Source organism: Ananas comosus, linkage group 9 (assembly GCF_001540865.1).
Source record: "Ananas comosus cultivar F153 linkage group 9, ASM154086v1, whole genome shotgun sequence".
Classification (NCBI taxonomy): Eukaryota; Viridiplantae; Streptophyta; class Magnoliopsida; order Poales; family Bromeliaceae; genus Ananas; species Ananas comosus.
In genome coordinates, this window is record NC_033629.1 from 9,944,466 (window position 1) to 9,968,282 (window position 23,817).

At 34.2% G+C, this 23,817-nt stretch overlaps 1 protein-coding gene across 1 annotated transcript; it reads right to left on the minus strand.

Annotated features, from left to right (window-relative positions):
- On the minus strand, positions 783-15,229 carry LOC109715273 (uncharacterized protein At1g04910). The gene is made up of 9 exons (XM_020240206.1): positions 14,912-15,229; positions 9,703-9,790; positions 9,233-9,309; positions 6,265-6,353; positions 5,971-6,160; positions 4,474-4,655; positions 3,202-3,304; positions 1,687-2,015; positions 783-1,486 (listed from the first exon to the last, which is right to left on the minus strand). The coding sequence occupies exons 1-9, from the start codon at positions 15,113-15,115 to the stop codon at positions 1,273-1,275; spliced, it is 1,476 nt and encodes a 491-aa protein (XP_020095795.1). The 5' UTR covers positions 15,116-15,229; the 3' UTR covers positions 783-1,272.

The following is a 23,817-nucleotide window of genomic DNA, read 5'->3' on the forward strand; positions in this document are numbered from 1 at the left end:
TATTTTTAGCTGGTTTGTTGAATTATATTTTGTGTACAACTTACAACTAATCTGAAACTATACAGAAACAATGATTACACGATAGTTTGTTGCGACGAATAAAATAAGAGGGTAACAAAGTGCAAATGTGTTAAATTACAGTATGGTTATTTGATGTTTACTTTATTATGTTATGTAGCTTGTGCGCTTTTGTTATCATATCAGTTAGATTTTTTTTAAAGCATCATAAAGAATCCAACCTATCTCTCTGCCGTACCAGTGACCACTAGGCTCTGATCTAGACAAAGTCAAATTTGGGGTTCACCTTCGCACCTTTGATTAATACAGGTAGGTAATTATATTAGAATGTTTAATCTGAAAAGTTAAAAATCCCAAACCTATGTGGTGGAGTCTCTTTGCTTAAGGGTGGATAAAAGAAAGAAGTCCCTTTACATTTTTTAATTTTTATAAGATTATGTGCATGATATACAAACAAAATGTGAACTATTTGATAAAATTTAGAGGGCCTAAATGCTACAATTAAAAATTTAGAAATCTGTTTATAAAAGAGAAACCTTGGGGGACCTGCACATTGTTCTCGCGAAAAAAAAAAGAAGAAGAAAAGGAGTATAGTTACTCTGCTCTCAACTACATAACACCAAACCGGTTTGAAAAAAAATGTAATTACTTCATCTCTCTAGACACATGTATCTCTAATTATACCACATTTATAACTACACCAGCTCAAACGACCTCTAAATATATAACAAGAGAAACCTCTCAAATCTTTGATTCTAATTCAATTTGATTAACAAATAAGCTTCTGTTATGTTAGTAAATCATTGTCAAAAGAGGCTACAAAATAAATTCACCATCCAGCTTTTTCTTCTGCACATCTCAAAATTTCTCTAGTTCTACATCAGCATGCACTCAACCTGAGCTACGATTAGATCCAAAAATTACAACCTACACAAAAAAAAAAGCTTTTTAACCAAATTTGGCTTACAATGGCTGTGAGCAGCAAGTACTCTAGCAATCACACACTTCAATCTTCACAGATAAATTAAATATTGATCCATCCATGCCATTTTGTCCTTCATCTGTCACTTCACCAAGCCACAAATTTTTCCTTGTTTCTCTTGAAATATCTTCAGCTTGTGCAATAAGCCATTCTGACTACCTCCTCGACTTCCGCTGCCCGCGTTCTCTAGTAGTTGAGGACTCTCAGCGGTGAAAATTACATTCCTGCGCTTTTGCCTTTTCCAATTCTCTCACCCCGATTCATGCTCTTTATTACGGAGCCGGTCTTTGGCAAATGCAAGGAGAGGGGTACTCATGCAAGTCACCTCGGCCTGGTCTCATCTCGTATGGCTCCCCCATAAAGCCCCTCTCTGCCGCCTTCACCCTTCTCGAGAACGTTTCCCAGTCCATCGAATTCCGCGCTTTAAATATCGAGCTGAGCTTCTTTGCATTTGGCCGAATTGTTCTTTTGTGCCCCATGTACCTCCTGAAGATTTTTCAGTGGAAGAAGGGATTAGTTGTCTCAAAAGAAAATGCGGACCCACAACCACTTGCTTATGCCTAATATAATTGTGTCTGCCGAATCTTTCTTTTGCATCGAATTAAATTTACTAACATTATCAGATAGTGAGTTTTGTTTTCAAATTTGTAACTTAAACCAAAGAAGTAAGAAGCGCAAAAATGTACCTGCGACCAGCTAGAATCTTGGCCATGTTTCCATTATTATTCGCAACGAAGACATCACTCTCATCACAAACAATGTAGTCAATGGCAGCAAGACGAGAAGAGAAAGGAAGAAACGGCTCTAGATCATTTCCAGCGAGCACCTCCTTCGTATAAAAATTTGGAAACAGGTCCCTAAGGGGTTGGAGAGACTTCTCTCCACCATATATTTCTCCAGATGCAACATAGACATATGTATCATTTGCAAAGCCTAGAGCCCTTAGCATTAAACCAACTTCGTGCGGAGTTAATGGACATTTTCCTCGACTTCGTTCATCCTCGGACCTCAAATCCTGCCAATATCTAATTATGATTCATGTGGTGTTGTTGTATGCGTTTAGAATGGTGGTTGTATATATTTTAGAATAATCAATACATGTGTAACTACTGCAAATTTTGTATTTTTATTTTGAACTTATCATATAATAAATGTTTATGTTTTATGTTACAGATATACATACAAGCCTCCGTACCCGATCTAAACCCAACCCGTTCCTGATCCATAAGCGATTTTAAGCGGGTAGTATACGGATTGTTACTATCCAAATCTGCTCAAATGGACCCGATGGATATATTAGTAACTTAAGTATTCAACTTAAGTATTCAGACCCGGACCCACCCCGAAGTTAAATGGGTAGGTTATGTTTTTCTTTTCCTACCCATTTCTTCTTATGGTATCGGTAGAGTAATATTAACTACCCAAACCCAACCTGGTCCACGGACATCTCTAATGAGATGGAACATTAAGTAATTTTGCAACTAATTACTCTAGGAGTAATTTTAGATTTCTGAAAACAATTTGAATTTCAGGAATGCTCCTCAGGTCAGGGCCACATTAGAAGAAATGTAGTAATAAATTTTGTGAATCCCGATAAACGGAGGTATTAATGAATATAGAAGGTAACTTGATCTAAAAGGTTTAAACAAATAAATAATTTGATAAAAGTCTTGCAAAAGGTAGTGCTCTAAAGTAAGAAGCTAACCAGGATTCCGTTTTTGTTCAAGATGCATATTGTATACATATAATATAAATCTATATGATGTATACATTTGTACATTCCAACACTCTATCAACTCTTAATAATTGCTTCCTCTGAATCATTTTAGATAATACATTGGCATTTTATATAAAATGGTGGCTTGAATTGATGACTGAGAAGCTAACAAAAAGTAGTAAAGCTATAGCAAGCATTTATGATTTATGTGCGTGCGTGCATGTCTGTGTTTGTGAGTGCGCACAGTCGACCAGGTAGGAGGTGTTCGATGATGGGTGTGGTATTGAGATTTTTGAATATGTAGTTCCTCGAGTAGTAAAATATTTAAAAACACAAATATAAATGACATAAAATAAAAGTAAGAAGCTCAATAGCAAAGTTGATAAACAATGGAAAAAGGGCTGGTGCAGACCATAAATAAAGCAGAAGATTATTCCACTAAAGAAGGACTAAAAAATCTCAAAATAAAAGAAGAATAACTTACAGGTAGTGTTGCCCAACGCTTCCTAATTTCACCCAGTTCAGTGCGCTCTTTTTCACCTCCACCATAGTAACAACCAGAAAATGCAAGCATGTCTGGTTCGAACCTGCAAAGAATTGAAATCTCAGTTCAAATAAAGCCAACTACCAAGGAACAAATAAAAATGTCCAAAATCAGCAAGAGTAATGAAATTTATAATTGGTTGACTGATGAAGTCACAGAATTCAAATCCCTGAACGATATTTTCCCCCAAAAAAGAACTACGGATCATCCGTTCTGCAACTTCTCATGAAGGTCAAAGCCACTGAAAAGTATGTTGCATAACGAATAAATATGTTCTGGTGCCATAACAATGAAAACACGTGCTTCTTAATTTGTCCCTTTTTAATAGGGTTTTTTTTTAATTCATTTGGTTACAACTTTGAATGTTAACTGAGAAACTAATTAAGAAACTGAAACGGTGAAACTTTAAACTTATTTCTTTCTGTTTAACCCTGAACACAAAACCAAGTGGAAAGATCTTAATAGCTACTTAACAAAGTAACAAACATACATGTAGCCCATGCTAAGCAATTGAGACCCTAGTTAGTTAATTCGCGAATTATTGAAAATCCGAATTAAACGGTCCTCCGTTTACGAATTTTTCCCAAAGAAAGATAATTATTCGCGAATTTTTGGGCCAGCCGAATAATTCGCAAATTATTCGCAAATAATTCGCGAATTATTCCCGAATTATTGAAAATATGAATAAAAAACTTATAATTTTTATTTTTAAATATAAATTATCTTATATTTTATATCTTATATTTTATATTTTATACCGTTTTTTAAGCCGATTTTTTCAACGAATTTAAAAATTAGAAAACGAATTTTATGCGTATTATATCCGTACCGAATTTTTGCCGAATCCGAATTAACTAACTATGATTGAGACTTGATGCCTATTCAGCCTGGCTTGTCAATCAGCTTCTCAACTTTAGAAAGCAGAACTTATGGAAACTAGGTGTTTTAGCAAACAAAATGTTTAGAGCAAGGTGCAATTTAGGAGATTTCATGAAATAATTATTAGTGCTGATTCAAACAACTTTACTCAAACATCAACCCTTCATATGCTCTAGCTAGGCCAAACCGGCCCTAAGCCTAATAGCAGTTAAAGAGCATGTGGCGTCTAATGCATCCAAAACATCTGTGGAAGTTGTCCATTACAACGTAATGGGCAATAACATCTAATTATTCAAGTACAAGGCTACAAGCCCATAGCAGCTTAAAACATACCTCAAATGAATCGCGATGTACCTTGAACTCATTTTTCTCATTGCCTGGACCAATTTTTGACCTAAACTTTGTATTGAATTCGTAAACCTCAGAGCATGAAAATTCACATGGCACCGTAGCTTTTGCAGATCATCATCAAGTCTGTTTGCAAGCCTGTAATCAAACTTCGTCAACTGCACTGCCTGCAATAACGAAACCCTTAAAACATGCATAAGCTTACAATCATAAGTTGTACAGACACTGCATCTCAAAAACAAAAAAGATACACACAACCTGACCTCAGCTACAGCACATTTTGGAATTGGTAGCAGAACTTTTGTAACACTGACTATACTACCTAACAATACAATATGTTTATTCACAAAAGATTTCGTCAAATTCTTTTAGGAAGAGAATTCTTTAAACAAGCTAAAAGCATGTTCCTTCAAGTAACATAATATTCAGTAACATTAAAAATTGTTCTATCAAAAAGCTTAAAAGTACGAGTTCTAAGGAGGTGCTTAATTGAAAATATTGTAAAGTTAGGAAGAAAAATCAAAATTTCTCAGGTTGAAAGTGCCTATTTCAAAATGTTCTATAATTCAGGAAAGGTGTGATGCGTGCACATTTTTAACAAATAACTAGCACCATTACCATGTCAGTGTTGAAAAAGCATGCTGGCATCAACACATTCCATTCGAGAAAAAGAAGGGGGAAAAAAGAGGAGAGAGGATCAAATCAACTTAGTAAGCATTGTTCCAACAAGGTAAATAGATATTTTAATATTGTTCCTTTACTCCTGTTTACAGTTGGTGTGCAGTTGAGTTCATCTACAGAGATCGATAAATTCAAGGAAAAAACTGTCTAGATAATCCCTGTGCTATCCTGATGTTGCAAATTAGTTCTGAAGTTTTCAGTTAACCACTCAAGAAAAGAAAAAGGTATGTTTTGTCATGCCAACTGCAATGAAAAAGGTATGTTTTATCTAGGATCTTCCCTTTTTCAGCATATTAGGATAAGGTTAAAAAGGTCATTTACAGGAAAACATGGGAATAAATTAGCAGCCTGGACAGGAATACATTACAATTTCATACCAAACAGTAATTCTGTAAATAACAATGTAAGTTTTGTCTTGTACCTTACATTATTTTCAGCTTATCAGGATATAGGATTAAAAAGGTCAGTTACAGGAAAAGGTGGGATTCATTTAGCGGCCAGAACAGGAATATCAACACATCAGATGTTTAAGTCAAAAGCTCATGACTAAACAGCAACATCCACATACCACAGGCCACATATTTTACCCTATATCAGAAAGGAAATGCACTTAAAATATTTAAACACAGATAATAGCATCTTAATAAAGCTTTATTCACCACATATTTTAGCAATTTGGCCTCCTGCCATATATTTTACCCTATATTTGAAAGGCGATGAACTTAAAATATTTAAACACAGACATTAATATATCGATAGAGCTTCATTCACAACATACTTCTAGCAATTTGGCCTACTTACACGTCTTCGAAGGAGTATCGGCAGCACTTGGTCGATATAATAATCAGGCATGGATTTCCTCGGAGGCCGCATAGTATATGGTGGTTTCTCCATCGACCGCATTACTTTATCCGGAATCCTTTTAAGAATAGTAACATCTTTCGAGAGGGAGGAAATGAACCAGTCAACATCAAAAATGTCGGCAAAGTCACTGCAAAAAAAAAGAAGAAAAAAAGACATTTATACTGCCATAAAATGCAAATGTATAACTAGATATATTGATTTTAACACAATGTCCATTGATCTCAATTTTACCTATCATCTTTCCAAAATGAATGATGATCCAGCTCAGGAACGACCAACACTGCATTCAAAATCCGGGCGACAACAACGGCATCTGTTATCTGAGTGTTGGCAGGATTAATAAGATCCCAAAAAAAGGGGTATATATTAATAAATATATCCCTACAAATCATCTTTCCACATATATAATCAAAGGGTGCAATTTCTTGCAAAACAACCTTATATTATGTTGGGAATCAACTAAAATATGAGGGAAAAGTTTCTTTTGTGTTAGGAAAATTTTTCTACAGAGTGACATTTCTGTAACTACATATACATACAAGATGCTGCATCTGACCATTCAGATTTTGATGGCTACATGTGTAATAATATAAAATTGCAGAGAAATAAATGTTACCATCACATCACAAATAAATTCATTGCAAAAGAAAAATAATATTGGAGAAAGGAAAAGTGATAAAATCTGAAATGTAATTACTAGGATATCATCATAAAAGATAGTTGCCTACAAATAAACCAAGTAGATAACTACTTGAATCCCAAATGTTTTGTCACTCATAGTAACATTCAAAGTGGAGAAATATATGCAGGATTTAGTCCAGGTCTAAGCAGATCTCATTCTATCAATATTTAAAATCCATAAGTTTGTAACAAGGGTTGCATCAATCAAGGATTGCCATGCCGCTCGTGGCACAGCACAGCGGCACTGGATGTGACAATGTTGGCATGCTCCCGTATGCCAATGGCACGCCACCAGGGTTGGAGCCATTGAGGGACCAACATAGGCCAGGGCCCTCCTTGGTTTTTGGAAACTTACAAAAAAGTACTCTGAGGCTTTTTAAGAAAGCCAATTATATAGGGATTGAGCAAAAACACATTCTTTTCCTATACTAAAATTGTTTATGTTTTGGAAGGCTCTGTAACCATCCTTTCTTCCTCTTGAAACGTGATGATTTGTATAAGGTAAAAATGTAAGATACCCCCTCAACTACAGGTCATTCTGAAATAGATTTTACTCTTTTTTTAAAACTTCTAGCCTTTTTTATTTGATTTTTTATGTTTAATTAAATTAAAAGTTTTTGTTAAATTTTAGGCTCAGTTAGTTATTAGCAGTTAACTAATTTAGTTTAATTCGTTACAAAATAGTTTAAATTATGAATTTAATAAAATTATCAATCAATTTGGAAAAATATCTAATTTATCTAGCTAAAATAACTCAATTAAAACAAACAATCTCAATAAAGAAAATTATAAACCAAGTGGCTATTTTATAATGCCTATAATTAGGGGTCTCCATACAATTTTTTCCTTTTTATTATATTATAACTTTGCACCATTTTAATAAAGTTAGTCTATCTAAAGTAAAATTCAAATTTTGTGGTTGGCCTACTGACTTTGTTTGGTTCCAATTTGAACTTTTATTTTGTAAATAAAATTTTATATTATTGAATATTCTAGTGGACAAATTTTCACCTTCATATAGTAATTCATTATATTGTGGTGTACTCTGATCAAATGTGAAACATCATTTAAATAAAATAGAGAAGCAAACATAAAGTTTCTACTTAGGTTTCATTTTTGTTGTCAAATAAAATATTTAGTTGCATATAATGCAGAAATAATTGTCAGCTACAAAATCATTCAAGAGTATGAGTTTCAGTTTTTTTTTTTATGTGATATTAGATGCCACATAGTTATTTACTATTTTCTCGGCCCCCCTTAATAGACAATTCTGTCCCTGCACCCCACTGGCACATTGGCACGCATTGGCAAGGATTTTTTTATTAAATTATAATGAAAAATTAGTTTTTTAGAGTGTTTCAATATCTCTAATATAAAATTAGTTTATATATTTTTTTCTCATACTATTTAGCAGGAATGGAGACATAAACATCATAATAAGTAAATAACCATTTTATATATATCATAAAGTATATGCAAGAAACCAAAAGCAAAATAATAATTGGATAAAAAAATTGTAGGAAAACATTACCATGGGTAAATTCACTCAATCCATAATGATGAAAGAAGTTGGAGGAAGTCTTCCTATTTGTATTCCTTTTTTTTTTTTACTTAACATTGGTCTTATTATGCAATAGAGCGTGCTAATTGCTCCGAATGTAAGTAGATTTACAGGATCTACATATTTTAAGTATCAAAAAAACTTCTATAAAACCTTTTATCTCAAAAAAACTCAAAAAGGTTTCAAAAAATACCAAAAGAAACTACTTTATTGATACAGTATCAACACGACCGTGTGCCACATGCCAGCATGGCCTTGGCACAGGCGGCATAAAGCAGCACAGCACAGGCAATCCCTGGGCTCAATGAAACTGCATAAAGTAATGAATAATCGAGTAATGAAAGAATGGTGTACCAAAGTAGATTCTAATATTAATTCTGTAAAATTATATCAAATTGGCTCAGTATGTACTAAGCTGAATTTACAAGACAAATTGAAATGTAGTCATATTAAAAGCCAACATAACAACAAAGGGAACCCAACAAAAGTGAAGAAAGGAGAGAGAATGATAGAGAATACAAGCAGTTACTGCACTCTTTTTCAATGACAATTTAAATTGGTTAGCACAGTGTGTAACAAGTTGAATTTACTAGACAAATTGAATGGAGTTACACGCAAAACACAAAAGAAGACCTAGCAGAAGTGAAGAGAAAAGAGAGAATGAAAGAACACCATGTAACTAAGCAAGCATCTAATAACTTTTTAAAACAAGAATGTACAATAAGCTGCGTTCATAGGGTTTTATAGGGGGAAAATAACATGACAAAAGGGAGCACAAAACTTAGACTATGTTGACCTAAAACAAATTAGCCCAATTAAACACACTACAAATTAGCCCAATTAAACACACTATCGCTACTATTATCATATGCTTCTAAAAGCCATTATACAAAATCTGCTACTAAGTGATGCTACCCCAGGAAGAATATGAAATACAAACTAGGAATGAAAACTTACCCCTGTCCTTTGTTGGTTTAACCCTCCACTAGTTGCAATGAGTAAATAGCCATTAGATCTGTTTTCATGCACCGCAGCTGAAGAACATGAATATGACAAATGTATCAAGAGTGTACAAAGGTAACTAACTTAGAGCCTGTTTGGCAGAGATGGAGCTTTTGCAAAATGTACTGTTGGAGCAGAAACATAGGGTGTGTTTCCTAACTTAGTGAAAGCAAAAGCTTCAAATTGGAGCTTTTGTTTTGGGGGCCCAAATCCAACTTACTTCGTGACACAGAAAATGCTTTTGACAATGCGTTTACCAAATGCCTAACTTCTCAAAGCTTCTGCTTTCAAGAACAGAGTAGTTGCTCCAAAAAAGAGAAAAAAGAGGCACTTATGCATGCAGCGTATCCTTCAAGAGAAAATTTGAGTTTCAAAGAAGAAATGTATGACGGGAGATATTGCACATTTTCTGGTAAGAAACTTACAACTAAAATTAGGGCCTCTGTCGCTGCAACCATAGTAGAAATTTGAGTATTTTGACTTCCATATATCAATCGGTTCATAATGACTAATCTGCAAGTGTATTCAAATCACTCATAATCAGTGATGACAATGGAAAGCAGACATATTAATCTAGAAGAGGAAAAACATAATTAATAAGATTTATTTTAGACCACAGACACTACAGAGATTGTTAAATAAACTACCAACACACAAGCTCTTATCAAGAACTAAATTTGTAAAAGTCCAACCATATGTCCACAGGGAATCAATCAAACTACTCTTTCCAAACAAAATCAGGCTAAAGTAGGTAACTTAAAATTTACAAACTGCAAGATTCTTAGCAAACAATTCCAAAAATGTCACCCTTCTAGTATCAGTATTTTCCATCGAGTCATCAGTTGGCCAAAACCATGGACCAAGAAGTACCTCAAATTTGGGTGCTGAATATGTTCAGATTAATTTGTGTGGTCAGCTTAGGTTCAGGCTGAATTTAGTACTATATAGAGCACTACATAAGGAACTTATATATAGTATGAAATCAACTATGTGCAGGTATATATTAAATTGGCAACTACGGCTAGAAAATGAACTAGAAAGAGAGAGAGAGGGTGAAAATGAGATGCCAAGTAATTAACTCTCTACTGCCTAAAATTAAATATGGCTGTTCCAGATCAGAAGAGTTTCATTAAATCTTGGCCAGAACCAAACAACTTAGGTAAAGATCTGATTATTTTCTTGTGCTTTAGATAAAGCTGCTAATCTTTGTTAGAAAGCTAAGACTACCTAGAATAAAAGAGTAATGAACCAAAAAAAAAAAAACAAAAAAAAAAAAAAAAAAAAAAAAAACTAGAGTCAACCCTAATTGACAAACAAAATTGGGGTGCATATTTTATTAATATGGGTAGATAAATATATCATTGAGTTCAAAAGTCAAAAGTCCCAAAGCTTTCATGTCAAGAAATTGAGGATTAAGCGATACTGGGCGGATAGTTGTGAAGGAAAAAAGGAAAAGGTAAACAAGGATTTAAATGCTCATCGGCACGAGCCGTGCCCATCGTGCCGTATCACGCCAACAAGATACTAGCACAATACAACTCCCCTGACAATGGCAGGGCTTAAAACCCTCTTTTCTTTGAAATTAGCAAGTAGTTACATCAATAAAGTGCAAAACATTTGATAAACTAGCAAAGTACACGTGCAATACATGTCATATTTAAAAAGAAAAAGGACATAATGCACACACATTAATAAATGGACACAATCAAAATCAATATATTGTACATCACATTTTGAGAGGTATAATCCCTCATGCTGGTAGAAAATTTTATAGCATGAATATATAATCAACAATTTGACTATTCATACTAGGAGTATTTAAATAATGTTGTTAAAACCTTATTTGCATAAAACCTTATTATATCTGCATAAAATAGTCGAAAAACAGCAATACTGTTAAAATATTTGTTGTTTCATAAATTAAATTTTTAGATCTTTAGGTTTGAGCCTTAGAGACCGAGTTTGCAGATTATGGCCATGACTATAATTTCTAGAGAGAGATGCTTGATTGATTAGGAGGATATTTATTTATTTTCCAAAAATTGCAAGAAGTTTATTCTGTTTTATTTTTAGAAACATAATATATCGAGGTTTCCAAAAAAAAGAGAGAAGATTTTCATCTTTTCCAAAAGATGATTTAAAAATATAATATATGAAGGTTTCCAATAAAGAGAGAGAAGATTTCCATCTCTCCCAAAAAGTCGCTAGAGGTATTTAATTCTCAGTTTAAAAAATAAAATAAATCAGAGGGGACGTGTGAGAGAGAGTGAGAGAGAGGAGACCTTCCAATCACATGCTTTGGTGCACAGTGCACCGGGAGCATGTATGACCAAAATAATTCCCCATTTTGTGCGGACGTGAGAGAGAGAGGAGAGAGATTCATGACATGTTCACATGTGAAGGGAGAGGAACAGACGGAATATGGTGGAAAATAAACAATTGTCATAAAAAGTGACAATTACTTTTATTCTTAGTCGTTGGATGAAATCCGATGGCAAATAATAAAAACTCGTTCTATTAATCAGTTTAATCAGGTGGTCATCATAAAATCTGATGGTCAAAAATGATTGGGCTGAAGGGTATTATCTAAGAAGATGAATGACAATGTTGGAAATAAATAAATATAGTATAGACAAATAGTATATATATGTATAATAACCAAATAGAATATGTTGGTGCCAAAGAAAATAAATATTTCAGATCATAATATATTAGAACACAAGTCTTTTTGTGAACGATACACATCGGCGTAACACGGCAAGCACCATGTCGTAGTGCGCTGGAAAGTGCTTAGCACAACTTTGTGCCATAGCACTTAAATCCTTGAGTAAACATCTCTAACCTAGCTATTATGTTGTCTCATATATTTATTCCTCACTAGAGGAAAAATAATAATTAGGCACATTAATTCAAGATGATCAACAAACATTAGTATGAACTTGTTTAATGCAGTTAAAACTCGTGAAGCCCATAATATACTAAAAACAATCAACAATAGATCAGTGATCTATATGAGCCAGACAAACAAAATGCAACCAATCATATTGCATCAAGGAGATAGACAAAGAGGACGCAGAAAAACTTGTAGCATTTTTGAGGAACTAAAAAGCTCATCTTTGCTTGACAGTTAAATGCTAGCCCTTATACATCTATATATATCCTTGTGAAAAGTGTTCATTGGTAGAAATGATAATACTCAATACATTGACAGTGAATTAAAGAAGATTGAAAAATTATGGCTTCAAAACACAATACTATAATGAATTTAGAGGTGTTTCCATTTTGTACATTATGCTTCTTTTTTGTTTTCAAACTCTCCATTTCAACAGAACCAAGCACCTTCGTTACTTACACGTTCCCCAATCTTCTATGGACTTAAAAAGACCTAGTTTCAATAAGTAACAAGCCTATCGTGACTTTGAGGCTTGCCACTAAGGCTTCGGTATTCCGGGGAGTATAGGATACATGCTGCAGGAAAGTGTGATAGTAAAACATTCTCTCTTTTTTCTATAAGGAATAGCAGATTGCATAGATTACACTGAATTAATTATGATATGATTTATGCAGTCCCATTGGAAACGGAGAAGCATATCTCTATATGCTTTCTCTCCAGCTCCTTTTGGTCCAATAGCATTAGGCAGCCATCAATACAAAACCGGCCCTAAGATTGATTGCAGAGAGGTCAAAATAGCGAACTTCTCTCAATAAATTAAGGATTTCTAAATGTCTCCACCCTAGCAGCAAACTGGAAATGGACAATGTTTGTTGTTTAAGATAAAGGTTACTAAATCACATAGACAGAAATTCAAACTACTGCTAATATTACTTAATATAAACTACTATTTGTTAGTGGACTGTAAGGATTCTTGTAAAACCCAAAGTTCAACATAAAGCTGGATAAAAGTAAAAGTACAGTAAAACAATTGCTAAACATCAATTCATTTTACTGCAAAACTATATTTTGGAATCAAGAAAACCCTCCTCCTACATAAAGCGTGGGTCCTTTACTGTTTCTTGACTATTTGGCTAATGTTAGTCACTTTAAATTGATGGAATATCAACTTAGATAGTTAATTGCAAAATTTTACAAGTTTGGGTACTAAATATCAAATTTTCAATGTAATGATGGTAACACCTTAAGGCCATCTTTGCATATTGGAATAAGATATTATTGAATATCTTATTCAGCATAAGAAATTTCTTGTATGATTAAATGCTAGGAGCAAGGATTTAAGTATCGTGACACTCGGTCATGTTGAAAACTTGCCAGCATAATACGACACGGTGCGTGCCGGGCCGTGTCGATGCATGTCAATCACAAAAAAAAGCATGTATACCGACACATAATGATATGAAATATTTATTTTCTTTAGCAACAAAATTTTCTAATCGCTTGTTATGTATCTTTATCAAATCTTTTGAACTTTTTTGAAAAAATTACTTACTAATTTAAAACAAAGAGGGTTTTGAGCTGTGTCATCGGCACGGGAATTGTATCGTGCCGTGCCGGTATCTGGTTGGCACGATACGGTACGATAGATACGGCCCGTGCTGATGAATACTAACAGTTTGAATTTTGCTCTTCAAAAGGTCTTAGCATCTGCAACTTGATAGAATAGCATATTTCACCTATGATGTAATTTATCTTATTATGAAAATGACTTGATGGCTAAATATGGTATCCATTCTAGATATTTGATCAACTTCTCATCTACCAAATACTGTATGGATGCTGTAATAATAAGATATCCAATGATAACTTATCTGGTATGACGATTTTCTTGTGAAATTGGAAGCTTGGAGTCTAATTTTTTCTCCTTGAAATGTTCTGGTACCTGTGGTTTAGTACGATAGCATATTTCATCTACAATATTGATTTGTCTTATTCTCACCTTATTCCAAAAAAAAAAAAAAACAACTTGAAGGCTAGACACAGTAGCCACTCTAGACAGTTGGCCACACTCATCTTCCAAATATAACATACTTCTTAAGTAAATCGAAAGGATATCCCCAGTATTCATGCATCTAAACAGGGCTACATGTTTCTTGAGCAAATCAAAAAGACATATTGAATAAGGTGTCTATGCATCCGCATCCCTTGAAAGCTTATATAAATAATTGATATATCCCTTTAAATTTTAAAATAATCTATATATCCTTCCAAATCTGTAATGTCTTACGAAAAATACCCCTCCGTAACTTTCCATCACTCATCCGTTAAAATTTTCTTTTACGCGATCGCGAAGGATCACACCATAAAGGAAAAGAGTTTGCTAGATCTACAACCCACTTTGGGCTGTAATCCTACATCAATCCCAATCCAATCCCTTCGTCTTATCACTTCTTTTTTTTATTTACTAAAATCCAAAACGGGTCAGTAAACCCTCAACACCATTTAATAAAGGTTGTAGCGTCAGTATAATTAACGTAATTTTAACTGATAGATGCCGATACGTTAACGGAGAGGTATTTTTGCAAGAAATTGAAAATTTGAATTTGAAAGCATACAAGGGATACACTAGCATTCATCCCAAGATTAAACTAGTAGAAAACGGTGTTTCAATCATGTATACTCAACATAAAAAGGACAAAATTTGTTTTTTTTTTTCTTTCGTTTAAAGAATCGTATCATACCCGCTTGGGTCGCCAGAGGCCGCGGAAACGGGACCACTCGAGGTCGGCGGCGATCTGGCCGGTGAGGAGGGAGACGAGGCCGAGGGCGAAGAGCATCGACCCGCACAGCACGGAGCGCCCCTTCCGCTGCGCGCAGCCGCAGGAAGCCGATCGCTGCTGCTTCGGCTTATGGAGATCCGGCTTCTTCCCCGCTCCCGAACCCATCGCGATCTCGCCCTAACCCTAATCTTCTCATACTAGTAGCAAAACCGATCGCAGCATCGCCGAGACCCCCTCCCCCCAAAAACCCTAGCTCAGAGAGAGAGAGAGAGAGAGAGAGAGGTAGAGAGATGTTTGCGAGGGAAAANTTCTTTTTTTTTTTTTTTTGGGAAAACTTCAAAAAACCCCCCTGTGGTTTCGTAGTTTCTCACTTTGCCCCCCTGTGGTTTAAAATGTATCAATTTGGCCCCTGTGGTTTTATTTTTCTTTTTTTCTTATCAATTTCATTATTTTTTTTTCCTTAAATCAGTAATAAAGTTAAAATTAAAGGGTACTAAAATGAATATTTGATAAATCTAGATGGGTATCTGAAGTTTTTTGTATATAATTTAACGAAATATTAACAAAAAAGCTACCGAAAAGATAAAAACGAAACCACAGGAGGGTAAATTAATACACTTTAAACCACAGGGGGGCAAAGTGAGAAACTACGAAACCACAGGGGTTTTTTTTTGAAGTTTTCCCTTTTTTTGGGTTAATTGCATACGGATCCCCACAAATATGATAAATTACAAATATATTTCTGTAAAATTTAAATTTTATAAAATATTTCTGCAAAAGTTTTAATATTTTCATATATGTCCGTGCAGTTAGAATCTGTTAGAAAAGTTTAGTTAACCATAGATTAAATATTTTATCCTAGTTAATTTTTGACATTTTTATCACTCTTATATTATATTATTATAATTTTTGGAGCGATTTATTTGTGATGGCAAAATTGGAAATATAAACAGTTTTTTAAAGGTTCTCTAACGGTAACAAACTAGAGGGATATATTTGAAAATATCAAATATCAGGACTTTTGTAGAGATAACTTATGAAAATTGAACTTTACAGAGATATATTTGCAGTTCACTATATTTGCGCGGACTTGTATGCAATTAATCCTTTTTTTAGGGTTCATTTCATATAGGCCTCGGCAAATACAGCGAATAACAAATATATTTATACAAAGTTCAACTTTTATATTGTTCCTATAAAAATTCTGATATTTTTAAAAATTTGTCCATCTGATTTGTTACCATTAGAGAACAATTTATATTTTTAATTTTGTCATCACAAATATATCCCTTCAAAAGCCATAACAATATAATATAAAGGGATGAAATTAAATGTTAAAAACTAATCAAAATTAAATATCTAATCTATGGTTAACCTACAAAAAAGCGGCATTTAGTGACGCTTTTTAATCACATTGCCGACGCTTTAAAGCGTAGCTATCTGAGTTACCGTCGCTTGGCCAAGTATTGCCAAATGGGTCGGTAAACATGGTGACGGCACACAAATGGCGACGCTGGCAAAAAGCGTCGGCACTTTAACAATGGCGCTTTAAAGCGTCCCAAGGAACGTCGAGAATTTGATTTTTCATGTACCTCGTAAAATATATTGCGACGCTTTTACGCGTCGGCAATGTGAACATCTTGGGATTCTTTTATGCGTCCCCAATAAGGTGACGCACCTAAGCGTCGCCAAATAATTTATTTTCTGTGCAAACTATAGATTTAACGACGCTTTAAAGCGTCAGCAGTATTGCTTATTTTTTGAAACATTTTAATATTTTATTTTTTTGCAATATTTTGTATGATCACTAACTATAATGTTCATAAGATAATTTACTATCAATGAATATTACTGAACTAACAAATAGGAAACTCCATATAGCAACCAAAAGATATATATCCTTGTGGAGTAGGAATTCGCAGCACCAACGTGCAGTCCAACACCTACAGCAGTGCTTCCCAGCAGTGGCCTTTGAAGTTGAGGGTGAAATTGATGGATTTTGATACTTTAAGATGATAAATTGGAACCTATTCTTGGATTACCTGAGTGTGAGGAGCTAGGGGAGGAAGTTATTTAGCCGAATTGTTGTGGAATTGAGCTTCAATTGAGGTAATTGTGGTCGCAATGCTAATTTTCAATATTGAACCTCCATCTTTGCAAGTTGTGACTCCAACTTTTTTGTCAGTGACTTTTATTAGGGGATTCTAGCTAATCCATGCATAGTTTGAAGCCGATTCAAAGTTGCTCCAAGCTGAATTGTAAGGTACGTTGGCTCCAAAATAAGTAAATTTGATTTTGAAGTCGAAGTCATTTGTATTTTTAACTTTCGTTAGAAATTTCATTCGACCTATGATTTCATTAAATCCTTCTTCACTTTCCTTTTAATTGGAGCTAGAGAAAAGTGCCTGTGGAGTTCCAGCTCGATCCGTGGTTGGATTAGCGTGCTAGATGGGTTAATGTTGACCGAATACTTCAGAATCCCTTCTAAGTTATAGAGAATTTCAGCATGCTTTAACTGTATCATGGTAACATGTTAGTAGCTCGAATTTAAAGATTTGCACGATTTTAAATGAAATCTGAATTTGGAGTATGATTTAGTAATTTTAGATAAATTTTACAGGCTGAACTGGGACTTGACTTAGGAGAAAACTCATTAAAACTTACACACCTCACTTTTCGAAAAGTTAACAGATTTAACTTCAGGAGCTGATTTCTCTTTTATATCATCGCTATTAGTACATCGTGGATACTTATACTATTGTAGGTCGAGATTATGCTTATGCTGAAATGCCGAGCTCATTTTTATAGTAGAGTTTAGGCTGTTCCATACAGTCGAGTGCCGTCGGGGTTGACGGTGGACCCAGATTTATTTCTTGCAGCAGATTGTGCCGACGGCACGTGAACCTTTGCTGTTAAACCAGTTTGACCCATTTGTTTTGATTATAGCCTGCATGAGCTTGATTGAGCTCGACAGAGATACGCTTGCATACTCGGTTGGGTCGCGCCCACGAGGGACGCTCCGGAGTCTGGCTATCTTGCGTTGATGTCGTAGTAGTCCAGGTTGGACTTTTGCTCTCCATCAGCTGCCCTCGAGGTGGTGTACGGTGTAGCTTAGACAAGCCGGACGAGCGTATCGTAGTCCCCGTGGATTGGGTCAATGAGGACCATTTTATTAGCTAGTGATGCAAATGTTTACTGAGATCTTAATGTGTATAGTGGTAAGGTAGTGATATAGTAGCTGTAGAGTTTTATTCCAGCTTATCTTACTGTTTCTTTACCTACCAGCTTTACTGTTTGTCTCGTAGACTTAGTGGGTAGGCCGTTAGAGTCGGTGACGATACCCACTGAGGACTACTTTATTTTACAGTAGTTCTCACTCCCGCCGTTGCCACTTTTTCTTGCAGAGTTGCCCTTTGCTGCTACTGCATCTGATCGAGGTAAGAGAGTCGTCAGCAAGATACCTGTCTATCCAAATAGTCGAGCTAGATGGGTACCTTTCTGGAGATAGTTTTTGGCCTATAGTCACGTACATACAGATGCATTTGTTTTACAATTCAAAGTTGTGTGAGAAGTGGTGTTGTACTTTACATATGTACAGTGGATTATAGTTTTGTTTCAGTTGCTCTCTATTGCTATGTTACTTTTTTGTAGTTGTTCTTTTATATTTTTCAGGTACTACTATCGCTTCGTGTACACAGGGCTTTCTGTGTATGTGGCAGATTTGTTGGCGAGCTTGGGTTAGACCAGAACCCGGGGGGTGACAAAAATTTTATTTTGACAATTCTAACATTTTATTTTGACATTTTTATGAGATAAATTTGCTGGTGTGTACCAATACACTAAGGAGCCGTTTGGTTATATGTAATTATAAATGCAGTGTAGTTAGAGATACATGCAGTTGAAAATACAGTAGTTACAACTACATAAATCATGTTTGGTTGGATGTAGTAGAAAGTGCTGCAAGTATAAATAATTTGTTTGGTTGCATGCAGTTGAGAAATAATTTTTAAATTTTTATTATTTTATATATATGACAGTGAGATTACCTCCAATGTAAAAAAAGAAAATAATTTTTGTTTAAAAAATATTGAGGAGGTAAGTATACCTTTTATTTAAAGTTACTCTCTCCAACTGCTATAGTTGGAACTGCGGCCAATTTAGGTGTAGGTCGAACTGCTGCAGTTGGGCCTCCTCCTGTAGTTCCTACTGCAGCAATTGGAGTTAAATACATCAAACCAAACACTAAATTTGTATTTACATGCAGTTACAACTGTAGTGCAGTTGCAACTATATGCAACCAAATGGCCCCTAAGTGCACGCATAATTTGCAATTGAGAGGAGTAGAGTTTGTGGACATGTGTCCATCCATAGGTGCACCCAGTGCACCATGGACCCAATAAGAAAATATAACTTTATTTAAGTGAATATATTTTAAAATTTATAAATATTAACATATAAACATTTTAAAATTTATAAAATAAATTGAATTAATTAAATTTGTAGTTTTGACATCTATACTGTATAAATTTATTTGTGCGTATGAGATGTATGTGTACACTAGGTGCCGATGAACTCCACAAAAGGTCCAATATTCATTGTGGAGCACCCTCCATTTCTAACAAATGTCCCTTCCATATATTCGGTGCACCATAAATCGTCTAGAAAAAAATTATTTTATTTTATTATTCGAATCTAAATTTTATAATTTTTAATATATAAAAATTTAAAGTACTATATAGTAAGTTTACTTAATTTTATTGTTGACATCTCTATCATATAAATTTATTGGAGCGTTGTTTGTGGACATATGTCCATTCTATTAATGCACCCGGTGCATCATGGATACAATAAGAAAAATATAGTTTTATTTTAGTGAATATATCTAAAATTTGTAAATATTAACATATGAACATTCTAAATGCTATAAAATAATTTGAATTAATTAACCTTTTATTTTGCCATCTCTATTATACAAATTTACTGGTGTGTGTGAAATGTATATGTATATTAGGTGCAGTCAATGAGTTCGACTAAAAGTCACTTTGAATTAGACCTCTCAATTATGTTAATTTGATTAATATCTCACCAATCTTGAATTGTTTCAATGTGGGTTATTTTTCTAAATTGGTTGGAAGATTTGTTAGATTTAACAATCTCATTACCTATCAACTATTAGGGCTTGTTTGGTTCAAGAGTGGAATTGGAATGGATAATGAAATGGAAATGAATTGGAATGGCAATTGGATTGCCCCACTCCCCCAACACGTTTGGTTTATTTCTGGATTGAAAATCGGAATGAATTATTCCTATTTTACTGTTTGGTTGATACAAAGTAAAAAAATAACAGAATAATATAATACTAATTTTACTTTTAAATATAATTTTATAAAACTATCTAAAATTTATTTAAAAAAATTAATACTGCTCTCAAGTTAGAGCTATGCCAAAAAAAATTGAATTTATTTAAAAAATTTTTATGCAAGAAATTACAAAAACAATGCCAATTTTTTTTTAATGATGAGAAAAGAGAGAAGAGATCGATATAGAAAGAGAAAGTATGGATAAGATGGAGAAATGTTGGGCTGGGCTTGAGGAAGAGGTGAGTGGTCTCCAAGCCCGGATTGAAACTTCAATCCGGGCTTGGAGACCGGAATCAATTTGTAAGCTAATGGACCATTCCCATTTCGATTCGAAGTGGGAGTCTCAAACCGATTCCTGTGAACCAAACAAAATTAGCAGGATTTGATCAAACCGATTCTCATTCCGGATCCAAAATGTACGAACCAAACATGCCCTTAAATCAATTAAAAATCTCTTTTACTTTTTGTCAATTATCTATTGGAAGTCTAAATTTTAGAAAAATTATATCTAATTTCTCCAAAGTTGGTGTGCTTCAGAAAATTTTGAAATTTATGGAACTCCAAGAATCTAACATACCTACAAATAAAATTCGTAACAAAATTCCTATATTTTAGAATTAGATATTAATACAAATGTGTACTCAATAGTAATATATATTATATTTTATAAATAAAATTAAGAACATACTCATGCACCCGCAGCAAAGCGCATCGCTAGTTTTTATACTATAGGTGATACAAAAAATTCAAAATACTTATAAAGTTATAATCTGCCATCCCGTATGCTTCTTTCGTGGCGATTGTGATTGTAAATTTATAATATGAAAGAAAAAAGAGATTGAAAATGTTTTTTAAAATTTTTAACCTTTCATAATATAAAACAGTGGTTTTGACCATCATATTATCAGAGCACGGCTTAAAACCCCTATTATAGAGGTTTTGTGAAAATAAAAAATACTACGTATATACGATCAAAATTAAATTAAAATCTAAAATTTTAAAATTTGACTTTAAGATTTGAATTTCATATTCTAAGACAAATTGAAATTTTGATTTTGAAATTTTCGAACTCAAAATCTAAACGTAAATTTAAAATTCGAATCCAAAATATAAATTTGAATTTCAATTTAAAATCTAAATTTAAATTTAAAAATTTGACTTTAAAATTTGAACTTGAATTTGAATTAAAATTTCATTTCAAAATTAAATTTGGATTTTTATTTTTATTTTTATTTTTTGCCTCCAAACCGTTGGCTTGGATTCAACCGTTTATAAATATTCCCCACACTGCCATCGTTAAATCGTTTTTCCTTTCGCTTCCCCCCTGCTTCAATCGAGTTCAAACTAAACTCTGTTTCTTGCTTTTCCGATTTCTGGTTCTGGGAGAGAGAGAGAGAGAAAGAGAGAGAGCGAACGAGATGGAGTGGGCGCTTCTGCTGTGTCTCCTCGTCCTCTTTGTCTCCGCGTCCCCTGCAGCTTCCTCCGCCGACGCCGGGATGTCCATCTCGACGGGCGGCGGCGACGGGCGCATCGCGTGGGACAGCAACATGACCCTCCTCGGCGAGGCGTCATGACGGGGCCAGCAGCACCAGGAGCAGAAAACGCAGCTCGGTGAACGGTGAACCAAGGATGAAAGTGCCGACGAGGATTTCTTTGGACGAGGTAATGTCTGCGACCACAGAATTCCACGACAGCAACATCTTGGGCCACGGCGCCTCCGCCACTGTGTACCAAGGGGTGCTGCCCTCTGGGTCAAACGTCGTCGTCAGGCTGCTGTCTCCGCTGCCGCGGCAGCCTTCGTCGTCGTCGACGACCGCCCAAGATACGTGCTCCCGATCTTCTGGTGATGCTAGTACTACCTACTTTAGTTGCAGCTAATACAATACGCACGTATATGAATATATTCCAATAGAATAAATTGCATGTTTAATTTGTTATAATTTCCCTTTCGAACTTTTAGTGTTGTCGTAATTAAGTTCTACATTTTAATTTAGTTGGCTAAATATTAATGTATCGCTAACGTAAATATAAGTGATATAACAATATTACGATTGATGATGCGACAATCATTAAGATGTCATACTGTTTATATATCACTCATGCTTCAATATTTAGTCAATTAAATTAGATTGTGACTTAACTATAATAATTTTGAAAGTTCGAGCCAAAATTTATAACAAATTAAAATTTAAGGACTAAAATATCATCCATTTCATAGTTTGAGATCATAGATGCAATTTACTTTATTTACATATCTATAGCAACTATGATAAAATTGAGAGTTTTCTTTTTAAAAAATCAATTTTTTTTGTCATACAGTGCCTGATGTTTAATAAAAAAACCTTCACCTTCATTTGTATTTTTTTGTCTTTTTTTTTTTTTTTTTTGTGAAAGTGATGCTAGATCTACAACCGAAAATAAACTATAATTCTGCAATATTCTCATCCAAAAGCTATTTTTATAAATAAAACAAAAATTGGCTCTATTGTCATTCAATACCCAATGTTTAATGCAAAAGCTTTCATTTATAACTTTCTCTGTTAAACTATTTTACAATCCAAACTGAATATAATCCAGTAACACTTGTCTTATGAAAGCTAATTTTTATCTACTGTTTTATCATTGTCATTTTTGTTTTTAAACATAAATAAGAATTAGTATTTGGATGAGTGATGGTAGGAATTACAATTCTTTTTTGATCGTAAACTTAGTATTTCTCTTTCCTTAATAGGCTTATTTTGTGGTGTGTTTCATTAAATGAGTTAGGATAGGAATGGTTTTCAAAGTATGGAATCTTACTCTCTTGCTTGGCTAGTTATTCTATACTTTTCTGGAAGAAAAACTGATTGAAAAATGCCGCCCTTACATCCTATATATAGGCTTATGTTGTGATCTATTTCATTGAATTAGTTAGAAATGCCGCCCTTACATCCTATATATAGGCTTATGTTGTGATCTGTTTCATTGAATGAGTTAGGTCACTCTCTTGCAATTTGATCATTGATCAATAGGTCACTGACTATATTTCACTGGTTATAATATACTTTTCTAGAAGAAAAAACTGATAGAAAAATTCAGCCCTTACATTATATATAGAGGGAGTTGGGCTGAAAAGTATCTAGCTATAGATGCTATCCAGTTTTTAGTTTTTAGATTGCCTTGAGATTTGAGCGACAAAAAAAGAGGGAAGTGAATGAGCGATAGAATCTTGTTGCTACTAGCCGACGAAGATATTGAAGGAGGTTTTGCCAACAACCAAAGCATGTCAGGTAAAAAATTTTCTTTTAAATTTCCATCTCAACATCTCGTTCTCCTTCGATCGATCTCCATCTCTTTCTCCTCCAGTTTCTATTCCAGCCCAAAAAATTGCAAGCTCCTCTAATCTTCAGGTCATCTCTCTCTCTCTCTCTCTCTCTCTCTCTCTCTCTCTCTAATTTTAAACTAATGGAATGAACTAAATCGTAAAAAAATTGAAACTTGATTGGATTGAATCGTAACTTGTAATTG